The sequence below is a fragment of the Trifolium pratense genome, linkage group LG2, assembly GCF_020283565.1.
Source record: "Trifolium pratense cultivar HEN17-A07 linkage group LG2, ARS_RC_1.1, whole genome shotgun sequence".
Lineage (NCBI taxonomy): Eukaryota > Viridiplantae > Streptophyta > Magnoliopsida > Fabales > Fabaceae > Trifolium > Trifolium pratense.
In genome coordinates, this window is record NC_060060.1 from 11,572,966 (window position 1) to 11,584,475 (window position 11,510).

General features: G+C 33.8%; 3 protein-coding genes across 3 annotated transcripts; 2 read left to right on the forward strand and 1 right to left on the reverse strand.

Moving 5' to 3' along the window:
• Positions 1 to 1,678: 1,678 nt before the first annotated feature.
• Positions 1,679 to 4,219, forward strand: LOC123911076. Its single transcript, XM_045962420.1, has 3 exons — positions 1,679 to 2,040; positions 2,493 to 2,834; positions 3,600 to 4,219. Exons 1-3 carry the CDS (start codon positions 1,726 to 1,728, stop codon positions 4,077 to 4,079), a joined length of 1,137 nt encoding a protein of 378 aa, XP_045818376.1. The 5' UTR covers positions 1,679 to 1,725; the 3' UTR covers positions 4,080 to 4,219.
• Positions 4,220 to 6,408: 2,189 nt separating this feature from the next.
• On the forward strand, positions 6,409 to 8,990 carry LOC123911075. Its single transcript, XM_045962419.1, has 3 exons — positions 6,409 to 6,884; positions 6,960 to 7,175; positions 8,643 to 8,990. Exons 1-3 carry the CDS (start codon positions 6,651 to 6,653, stop codon positions 8,715 to 8,717), a joined length of 525 nt encoding a protein of 174 aa, XP_045818375.1. The 5' UTR covers positions 6,409 to 6,650; the 3' UTR covers positions 8,718 to 8,990.
• Positions 8,991 to 9,059: 69 nt separating this feature from the next.
• LOC123904173 lies at positions 9,060 to 11,424 on the reverse strand. The gene is made up of 3 exons (XM_045953863.1): positions 11,398 to 11,424; positions 10,906 to 11,305; positions 9,060 to 9,163 (listed from the first exon to the last, which is right to left on the reverse strand). Exons 1-3 carry the CDS (start codon positions 11,422 to 11,424, stop codon positions 9,060 to 9,062), a joined length of 531 nt encoding a protein of 176 aa, XP_045809819.1.
• Between the last annotated feature and the right edge of the window lie 86 nt (positions 11,425 to 11,510).

The window sequence follows — 11,510 nt, forward strand, 5'->3', positions numbered from 1 at the left end:
GAAAGAGAAAAACACAAAAGAAAATATGAAAATAAAAATAAGAGAATAACTAAATAATCATGCATGTAGTATTAAATAAAAATTAAGGAGAATTTTTTTGAATATATTGTTGGTGTTATGCATGTAATAATTGGTTTTATGTGTTTTTGATAATTGATACGTATGACTCAAAAATAGTAATGTTTAATATATGAGAATGGAGTAACTGTGTATGATTTATTTATATTAAAATTTTAATTTTTTAATTTAAATTTCAGAATTGGTTGATGGTGTGATGCATGTAATTGGTTGATGATATTTTTGATGATTGATATGTATGACTTCAAAAGTCACATTTAACACGGGAAAATGAGGGAAAACAAATTGCATATTATTTATCAAATATTCAACAAAAAAAAACATTAAGGTATACTATATTTTTGGTTTATAATGTTGGCAATGAGGATCAAATCTAGAACATCATGCATACTATCTAAACCTCTCACAACTAGATCAAACTGACCGGCATATTAAGGTATACTATGTGTTGTCATCACTTTTTTAATTAAAATTTAAAATATCTTATTGGACGACGTGACACCACATGTCATGATTATATTGAGACATATACTATCAAGGACTAAAACCATCAATTTTTAAATTTGTAGAGACTAAAACCAAACAAAAATTTATAGGGACTTAAATAAAAAAAACACTTTATTTGCAGCGACTAAAATCATATTTAAACCAAGATTATGCTAATTGTTAGTGGACAAACATAATGTAAAATACCAATTATTATAATAGACACTGAACTCAAGTGGTTAATGAATTTCCTTCAGATTGAATTGTTCGGAAAAACTCGAGTTCAATTTTTAGTGAGAACTATTTTTAATTAGACTTTATTTACCTCACGATCGAAGTCGAAATTATTGAGACCCTTCGAAAGTTAATAAAAACAATACTAATTGTTATTGTCAAGTTTTTATATTTTCGTTTATACATGCAAATTTGAAAATATAGTAAAAGGGATATATTTATATAGAGTCAGGATCCGTTGACACCAACTAGTTTGACACCAAATGTTACACCTCTCAATAACGTTTTAACCGATATAAATTTTATAAAATCCACTGTTGGATTGAAAGTTTACATCATATAGATCATTTGTGTAAAATTTCAAATAAATCCAAAATCATTTGATATGTTATTGAGATACATCAAAATTAACGGTTTTTGTATTTTTTTAAATGCCGTTAATCTTTATGTGTCTCAATAGCATATCAAATGATTTTGGATTTGTCTGAAATTTTACACAAATGATCTATATGATGTAAACTTTCAATCCAACGGTGGATTTTATAAAATTTATATCGGTTAAAACGTTATTGAGAGGTGTAACATTTGGTGTCAAACTAGTTGGTGTCAACGGATCCTGACTCATTTATATAAGCACAAATCATGGATTAAATCTTTAAATAGACACTTAAACAAAAACAATAAAACATAACAAACCACAATTTTGTACCCACACGACACCTATAAACAAGGAGAGCCTACTAATTAACCACACCCTCACATTAATTAAACATTGATTTAGCTTTTGACTGTAACCCTCTTCCTTAATTTTCTCTCTGAATTTTCTTCACTCATCTCACATCTTCAATCAACTTCATCCTCGTACATACATTACATTACATACCTTGTCTTGTTTCTTTTCTTTGTCTTTTGTTTCACACTAATGAAATGAAACAAGCAGCTACAAAATCATCATTAAGGAGGCTATGTCCAAACATAGATAAAGAAGATGGATTGGAAACTGTTCTTGAAATTCCTATACCTGAAGAAATGTTTTCAAATATGGGAAGTAATGTGACAATAAGGTGGCAAAATATGTTAACATGGATGAAGGCTCAAACTGAGGATAAATTGTCTTCCCCGACGGTTTCGGCACGGTTAAACGAGCTTCGGTTTTTGCTTTATCTTGTTGGTTCTCCTCTTATTCCTCTTCAAGTTCAATTAGGACATTCCATTCATCGTCCCGTTAGAGATTGTTCAATCGTAAGTATTAGAATATGTAAATATCTTTTTATTTAGTATACATGTAAGAATACATATACCTACCTTTTTTTTTATGCACAAAATTTATGAACAATTATTATGTTTTTGTTTGTGCTATTCAATTATTTGAAAATGATAAATAGAATATTATTTCCACATATCATACTCTAATAAGAGAACGACACAAATAATATCATAAGATGTGATTCTCAAAGTTGTCATCTTTTTATCTGTCAGATTCATGCATAATGAAGATCCCTTTGTTATAGATTACAAAAAAAATTAAAAAAATTTCGTTCAATAATTTTGTCTTATACAATTATGTCACGTGTTCTTCTGTCCCGTACTTAACTTTTATGAGTGTGACTAACCGTATATGTGTGTTATTTTTTTGTTCATTGGTAGTAGTATAATTTTGATTATGACTAAAAGGGTGATTGATTGTGTGGTAGGAAGCATCAACGGCCAAATATATAGTGCAACAATATATAGCAGCAACAGGAGGACAACCAGCATTGAATGCAGTGGAAAGTATGTGTGTAACGGGACAAATCAAGATTACTGCTTCAGATTTTCATCATACTAGTGATACTTGTGAGGTGAAAAAAACCTCTGAAGAAAATGGAGGATTTGTTTTATGGCAAAAGGACCCAGATTTGTGGTGTTTAGAGCTTGTTGTGTCTGGTTGCAAGGTTTGTTGTGGTAGTAATGGTAAGGTTTCATGGCGTCATTCTTCTAATCAACAATCACCCATTGCAAAAGGTGCTCCAAGACCTCTTCGTCGATTCCTTCAGGTATGTTTGATTTTGCGATGAAAAATTGTTTTTTAGTGAATTGATTTTGGTCTACCACGAACAGAATTAGGTGATTCTGATGGTGAGACCTGAGGAAGTTACGATGGCAATAGAGTTCAGGTATAGTGGGGAAAGTACCTACAAAACACACGTTAACACTCAAACGTTCTGGTTAGTATTTGATTGAGAGAGAGTGAAGTGAAAAATGGTTCAAAATTGTGTATCTTAGCGTCAAAGCTTGCTTTTATATAGGGGGAGACGATTATAACCGTATGTGTCAGCTGAGGACAACTGACATTAGGCTGATGAAGGCCATTGAGATGAATCCAACACTACTTGAGCGTAGGAGAAGTGTATCCACTTTAGGTGGTGCACATTAACTATCATGTTTGTCGTGATTGGCGTACGAGAGAGTTTCTGCGAGGGAGTGGCGTTAGGTTGGATATGGAGTGGTTGGGCCGCATAGATTGGGCATTGGCCCAGTCCGAAATAGATTTTATTTGATTCTATAAAATTGGTTAAAATTCACATGAGTCCCATCAAATTTATATGGAACCTACATAATTTGGTGAAATACATGTAAATTTTAACTAATAAAAGCGTGTGATGAAAAACATGTGTTTGATAGTGTGTTACCAGTACTTCTCAAACCTAAATCATTCGATCGAATATATGTATTTTTTTTTACAAATGATGATAACATATAATAGTATCATAATTTGAATGTTGATGTTGTTGAATGTAACTAAAGTATTTGTTTGTCAGGGATTGGATCCAAGGGCTACAGCAAACTTATTTTTAGATGCTGCATGTATAGGAGAGAAAATAATCAACGATGAAGAGTGTTTCATTCTAAAATTAGAAACAAGCCCAGCAATTCGTGAGGCCCAAAGTGGCCCAAATTTTGAAGTAATCCATCACACAATATGGGGGTATTTCAGTCAAAGATCAGGTCTCTTAGTTCAATTTGAAGACTCGAGATTACTAACAATGAGAACCAAAGATGATAATGATATTTTTTGGGAAACAAGTTTAGAGTCAGTAATTGATGATTATAGGTATGTTGATGGAATTAATGTGTCACATAGTGGCACAACTCGTGTTACTGTTTCTAGATATGGTGAAGCATCAGCAAATCATAAAAGGGAATTGGAAGAAAGATGGAAGATTGAAGAGGTAGATTTTAATATACGGGGTTTGACTTCTGAAAGCTTTTTGCCTCCATCAAACTTAGGAAAAACATAAAATACTTTGTAATTTAATCACATTATGTATTTTTTGCCAAAATTTAAAATAGTAATAAGTATCATATATATATTTTGTATTGACATGCATGATGCTATTGTCGCTCAAATTTTTAATTATTTCTCTTAGTGATAGTCAAATTTTGTGTATTTGCATTATATTTTCAGTCTTTTTTTTTTCCACCGAAAGGAAAGTCGTTAGGTCAAATTACATTTGAACACGACGATAAAAAAACCTTAGCAACATTCTGTCATAATAGCTTAATAAAATTAGGAGGAGGGTGAGGAATAAAAGTAGAACTCGTAATAAAGTTTAATCTGTAAGCCAGACTTAGCTTGTCTACTTATACATGCGGAAGAAGTAAACCTGTCAATCCTCAATAAGTCAGCGTTTTTTTGCTATTCGGTGTCAGGCCTCCAAATTGTCGGAATCGGCCCTACTAATCTCTATTTAACTTGGTGTGTGGATATAAATGGTAGGTCGTCTAATAGCAAGTGGTCCAATGATTTTAGAGGAGGCTCTGAGACATCTTAGAATTTGAGTTGAACCTAACACAACCCTACAAATATGGCTTGTATTGTAAGTTGAGAACTGCTCCCATTTATACACATATCTTGAGGTCATCTCACATTAATGTGAGACTTTTAATGCACCCCTCGTGTCCAACACGGTTGAGTTTAGTGCGACGATAAAAATGGTGGGTGATCCTATAATTGGTGGTTTGATATTAGATGATATCCAACCGATCTTGAGGGAGACTTTCTGATACCATATTAGAATTTGGGTTGAGTTTAACTCAATCATACAAAACCGTCTTTCTAAGGTGCAGATTACACTTATAAACTCACTAGTTGCACTGTGTTTAATTTTAAAATTGTTTTTAAGATTAAACATTTTTTTTAAGGAATTTTAAGATTGAACATATTAAGAGTAAATGTACAGAAAAAAACTCAAATTCTTATATCACACTAAACCTAAGGACAAATTATTGTCTTTGGTACACACTGTTTAAAATATCAAAATAACATTTTGTCCATATTACAAATGTTAAATACCTTTAAAATTTGGCACGTGTAGTTTTGTCTTGTATTATTTTTGATAGTCAGCTTTTGCAAATCAAACAATTCAACTCTTCTTTTCATTTATTTCCAAAATAAATAAAAACAACTAATTCCTTTGGACATTTGTTAAAGATAAAAAAAATAACTTTTATATTAAAAAAATATCTGTGGAGAGGTTGAGTTGACTCCGCACTTGTTCTGCAGCATTTTTGGTGCTCTTTGGCCTCTTGTCAGCTCTTGGATTGGCTCTTCATCGGTGACTGCTCAGATTCCTTCAGAGCATTTTGTTCAGTTTACTGTTTGAGCGGGTGGTCTTCGAGCTCGACGTTCCTTCATGCAACTCATATGACTTGCTTGTGTGTGGGTTGTGTGGACCGAAAGAAACTATAGGTTATCCAAAGGCTCGGCAAACTCTTTACATTCTATGTTGGACAAGATCAAGATTTTTTCCTACAGGTGGTTGAAAGCGGCGAGTAGTACCTTAGCTTTGAACTGTCATAGTTGGTGGTCTAGTCCTATGCTTTGCTTGGGTCTTGTATAGTTTCTTTCGGTTTTGTATTTTGACTCTATTGTATCCTTACTCAGTCTCTCTTGGCATGCCTTGTGCTGGAAAGATTTTTCTTAATATATATATATATATATATATATATATATATATATATATATATATATATATATATCAATCGGTAGAGCTTTTTTTTTTGGAGGAAAGAGGATCCTGGTTGCTTTACCAACCCGACGGATCGTAACCTTACCTTAGGGCGACCTCCCAACCAAGGTTTGCTATATATATATATATATATATATATCATTTTGACTTGTTAAAAAAAATATTAAAAAAATATTTTTTACATTTTTAAGAAATTAACCAGACAAATTTTAAGATAATTATACGGTTCTTAAGAAGTGCACCACATTTTTTCTAAGTATGAATCAAATATAGTATTTTGACTTAAGTGGTTTATAAATAAAATATTATGAAGAACTCAAGTTTAATAATTCCCAATAAAAATAATTTTTAACCGAACTTTAATAATTTATGGACCGAACTCTAAAATAGTGCCTCATGTTTCTGAGAATAAATACCAACAAAAAAAAAAGCACACATATTGAAAACGGTGTCGTTGAGTGTCGGTTGCCTCAAACAGCATATGTCAAAGACACAAGAAACAATCAACGGTGACGATATCGCCACATAAGATAAGACCAAAGTCAAGTAATAATAATTAATTAAAAACTGTCCCACAAACACCAAATCCGTCATTTCACCATCTCCATCCGCATCACTATCTGAGTCAGTAACGCGGTGCCGGTGGTGTCTCTCTCACATTCCTTCCTTCATCCAATTCATTCACACAAAATCAAATCGGAGAAAAACAACAACGATGAAGCTCAAACCGACGCAAAAACAACCGCAACCAAAATAATAAATACTAATAATAAATTCACATTTTCTATTAGATCTTTTATTGATTGTGTGTGATTTAAATCTAAATCCCAACCTATAGAAATGAAGGATGATGATGCGCTTCCAACTTCAACAACAAGTATTATAAAAAAAGAAAACACGATCGATTCAGGTTTGTTTGGTAAAGGTCGTTACAAATTTTGGGCATTAGCTGCTATTTTGCTTCTCGCTTTTTGGTCCATGTTTACTGGTACCGTTTCTCTTCGTTGGTCTGGTAATCTTAATTCCTTAACAACTGATATGGATACTCCAATTCACGATGACCTCGATGTTCTCGTAAGTTTCTTCGTATTCTGTTCGTGTAATTTTTGGTTATTATGTGATTTCATTTTTGGATTTATGTATGTTTAGGAAATGGAGGAGAGGGAGAAAGTGGTGAGACATATGTGGGATGTGTATACAAACAGTCGTAGGATCAGGTTACCGAGGTTTTGGCAAGAGGCATTTGAGGCTGCTTATGAAGAATTGACGAGTGATGTTCCTGGTGTTAGAGATGATGCTATTACTGAGATCGCTAAGATGTCTGTTCGTTCTGTTAATTTTGATCCACCTCCTATTCAATCCGCGGTTCGTTTTCCTTCCTCGATCCGTAGTGCTGTTAGTTACAGTTAGAACAACTAATTGTTGATTGTTATTTGTGTGGAAAATTGGTTCAATCTTTCTAATTTCATATTGCATTACAAAATTTGGATTATGTTTTGTTCAAAGCTTACAACTTTTTGAAAAGAGTCTCAGCTTAGCTCACTTGGTAGGGATATTGCATTTTATATGCAAGAGCTTTGTTCGAATCTTTAGATTGACTTATTTGAGCTTATATGCTGACATAAGTACTTGTGACTTGCGAGACTTCTTGGGAGATCTTAGGCTACGTCCATAGGCTGTTTTCAACTTATATTACTTCCATAAGCTCTTTAGGATAGCGTATGAAAACAACTTATTTTATCCTTTGTTATAAAAATAGCTTATACATAAGCACTTATATGATAGTGTTTTTCTATAAGTGCTTATTTAAGTTGTTTATTCAAACACTAGTTAGATTTCTCAACAAAAAGACTTTTGAAAAAATAAATATTAAAAATTAGGAGTTTGTTAAACAAAAGCTTTTCATATAAGTTTAAATTAGTCTCTCTTTTTACTTTTTTAATCGATTTTTCCTAAACTTTTAGGTTTTTTTTTGTGAACAAAGAAGCATAGACTTATTTTAATTAGAAAGTTCTCATAAACTAGAAGCTAATCCAACTCCAGTGTTAGTGATTAGTGTTATTGGAATATGGTTTCTGTCACAAGTGTTTCATTAGATTTGTTGCATTTTGCAAATGGGATTGTTTGGTTCGGGATAACTTATCTACTTAGCACATTGTTTTGAGGATTATTGAAAGCATTTTCTGGGCAGGATGTCTCCTGAAATTATATACATGCATGGTTTGTTTTGCATGAGCAAAATGCTGAACAGTTAGAAACGAAAGTCATGTGAATTTGTCTGTTAGACTTATGTTGCAAAACGTCTGTAATCTTCTGTCACCCATTTTGGTTATGCTTACTGAGATTCATTTGTTTCCAATCCGATAGTTTTAGTACAAATTTGTTGTACTAAATAGCACTGCTTGTTTGCATCATATGGTAAGATCAGTTTGAAGTTGGTTTACAATATGGTGTGACAGCTTTCTTTATCAGTCTGCTTTATTATGCCATAACTGAGATCTTGCTTACTTTGATTTATTAGAATTCTCTTTACTTCATACATTGATCGGTTGCTATGATGTTGGCGCAATAATTCCCAAATGTATTCATGTCAAGCAGTATGATCACCATCTTTGCTATTGTTCAAGACCTATTCTGGTCCTTGAGAATAGTTCCTAAAATTGGCACTTATGTATTGCTAATTTACTCATCGGAGTGATAACTTATACTGGTCCCTGAGAAACATCCGGAAACCAGGCCTGATGCCTTTGCACCCTTTTGTTTTTTAAAATATATGATCATACCCTGCATGCATATATTCTGGCCTGATGTATTTACTGCATACTATTTCAGAGAACACAGGAATTTAGTAAAAACCTTAAGCAAGCTGAGAAAGGCAAAGAAACAATAACCTCTCGGCGTGCTTAAAGACTATTGTAGGGAGCAGTCAAAGGTCTGGCTTGTACTTGAAAGTGCTATCAAAGGATTGCGAAGAAGAAACAGTGAACGAAGCCCTGCTCGGATTTTTATGCTTCCATAAGCGAGATGATTATGTATTTTAATAGGTTCTTTCAAGTTTTGCAGTCAAGTTCAAAATCAGTAGTAGTAAATTAAAATCACGTTTTTCGTCAGACAAATTCAACTGACTATATTTTCTTGTAGACACAGCAACTATGCTAAATGCACAAGTTTATTTAATTATATTTTTACTATTATTTGGCAAACAAATATTTTAATAGGTGTATAAATTAAATTTACATGGGTTTACATTTACAAAACACCAGTTGCACCATAACCAGAACCGAACCAGGGCGCATATTCATGGTCAAAACCACTGATGCGATTTCTCAAGTTAAACATAGATGCTGCTTTTCCTAACAGTATATCAACAGCAGGGGAATGTGTTTGAGATGTGAAATTGGTGATTTTCTGGAGTCTCTCAAACAGCTTGGTATCCCATTTCATTTGGAGTCAAAGAAGGTGAAACCTTGGGACTACCACAAGCTATTATATCCCTTAGTAATTAGATACTCAAGCCTCAAACTGATATGTTTCGAGTGTCAATTCTTGCTCCAAGGATAGCTTGGAGTATGGAGATGTTATCAATGGTTGTAGGAGCATTTTACTTTCGGAACCAAATTATGATGTTAAGTTTTTTAGGAGATAAACTCATATAGTTACGGACATTTTGGACGAGTGGCCACATATATGTCTAGTTTATATTCTTTGATTCTTCACCCCTTTGTATTGCGGATATTAGTATATTAGTATTATCAATGAAATGATGCCAGCTTCATACCAAGCATCAAGCCCCAAAGCTCTGCCAAATAGTAGTACAGGAGCCTAATCTTAAAATAAAAATATTTGATAATGACCATCCAAATCTCAAGAGGGAATCTAGAGGAAAAACTAAGTTAGTCTTTGTCCTTCCAAAGCTCATAATGCCACACTGAGAATAGTGTTTCACTATGCAATTTTGAAGGGCAACTTTGAACATTAAAGAATAAAATCGGACATGTATCCCATAGTTTGTATTTACTACTTGCCATACACATTTATGTATTTAAATGAGATGATTCAAATAGGACATGTATCCCATAGTTTGTATTAACCATACACATAGTATGTGTTTAAATGAGATGATTCATGTGTTTTTTATTTTTAAACTTAATCAGATGTCTGAACTTAAATTTAGTTTGAGAATGCAACAACGTTAAACCTCTCACTTAAATATTTTATTGTCCATTTTGATTTTGTACAAACCGACCGACTTCTCTCGATTTTTATTTTTTATAAGCTCTGATTACTCTTTATAGTTGCCTGAAAATGATATTCAATTTACATCAAACATATACTCCCTCTGGTTCATAATAGTTGACATATTTGCAACAACAACAAAAAATCTCAAATTGAATATTTCTATTAATTTTCAATACAATGTTAAGTATATTTTTCTAACCATATCTCTAGATGCATTTACTTTCAAATTCTCACTTTCCAATGTTATATAACTTGTAAATGTTGATCTGAGTCATTTGATTGAAAATGAAACGATCGAAATCTCAATGTGTGAAACTATCGAGATCCATACCGTGTATTTAGAGTTGTTAGATCACAAATAGACGATCGAAATTCATTACTGCAACAATATGGGTGAATTCACCTAATTTGTCAGCTCCCGGATTTGCTTGAATTATTGTATAATAAGAGGAGCCGAGCCGACAATTTTACATATTAACCAATAATTAAAACTCCGTTAACTTTTTTTTTTTTTGAAGAAGCCAAAATGATATATATTAACATAAACAGTCTCCCCAGCACAAGACGTACTGAAGAAGACTAAAAAATTACAAAAGAGTCAGAGAAATACAATCGAAATAAAATCATACAAGGCCCAAACACATCAATGGACTAGACCACCAGCTATGGTAGTTTAAAGCTAACGTGATGTTCGTCGTCTTCAACCACCTAAAAGAGAAAAGTTTGATCTTGTCTAATAAAATATGAGGTGTGCCCGTTGAGCCCTTGAACAACCGATGATTTCTCTCTGTCCATAACACCCAAACACAAGCGAGCCAAACAAGCTGCAAAAAAGACCGTCTCGCTCGAGATCCACCTGATAAAGCCGTAAACTGAACAAAATGATCATGCAGAGAAGTGGAATCCACCAAGGAAATGCCAATCCATGCGCGAACTAAATCCCAGAGCGATCCAGCAATACTACACGATAGAAATAAATGATGAGCCGACTCAGCCGCTCCACATCCAAAAACACAAGTGGCAACCATAGGAGACAAAACGCCACGAGTAACCAGGTTTGCTCTCGTAGGCAACCTGTCCCGCAATAAAAGCCACGCAAAGATGGAAACCTTCAAGGGAACCTGAGAGTGCCATATAAGATTATCCGCATCATCCACAGTAACTGAATCCTGAGACGTCAGAAGCTGATAAACTCCCCCGACCGTATAACCTGTGTCAGGGTCAAGTCTCCATTGCCACCTGTCAATAGCCTGATCCTGCAAAGAAATGTCAAGAAGTAAAGACTGACACTCCCCCAACATCTCCTCCTCCCACGCCCACAACCGTCTCCGCCACTCCCACGCCCCACCATCTTCCCCCAACCTAAAGCAAACATCTCTGCGACCGAACGAGATTTGGTCACCGCCAACTCAAACAGGCGCCCAAACCGCTCCCGTAACGAAATCCCCTCCAACCATGGAT

Coding starts and splice junctions, on each gene's coding strand:
- LOC123911076 (XM_045962420.1), top strand. CDS start 1,726: ATGAAACAAGCAGCTACAAAATCATCATTAAGGAGGCTATGTCCAAAC. Junction 2,041..2,492: donor CCGTTAGAGATTGTTCAATC/GTAAGTATTAGA, acceptor ATTGTGTGGTAG/GAAGCATCAACGGCCAAATA. Junction 2,835..3,599: donor CTCTTCGTCGATTCCTTCAG/GTATGTTTGATT, acceptor TTTGTTTGTCAG/GGATTGGATCCAAGGGCTAC.
- LOC123911075 (XM_045962419.1), top strand. CDS start 6,651: ATGAAGGATGATGATGCGCTTCCAACTTCAACAACAAGTATTATAAAA. Junction 6,885..6,959: donor ACGATGACCTCGATGTTCTC/GTAAGTTTCTTC, acceptor ATGTATGTTTAG/GAAATGGAGGAGAGGGAGAA. Junction 7,176..8,642: donor CACCTCCTATTCAATCCGCG/GTTCGTTTTCCT, acceptor ATACTATTTCAG/AGAACACAGGAATTTAGTAA.
- LOC123904173 (XM_045953863.1), bottom strand. CDS start 11,424: ATGTTTGCTTTAGGTTGGGGGAAGATG. Junction 11,306..11,397: donor CTTTAGGTTGGGGGAAGATG/GTGGGGCGTGGG, acceptor ATTTCTTTGCAG/GATCAGGCTATTGACAGGTG. Junction 9,164..10,905: donor TCAGTTTACGGCTTTATCAG/GTGGATCTCGAG, acceptor ATATACTGTTAG/GAAAAGCAGCATCTATGTTT.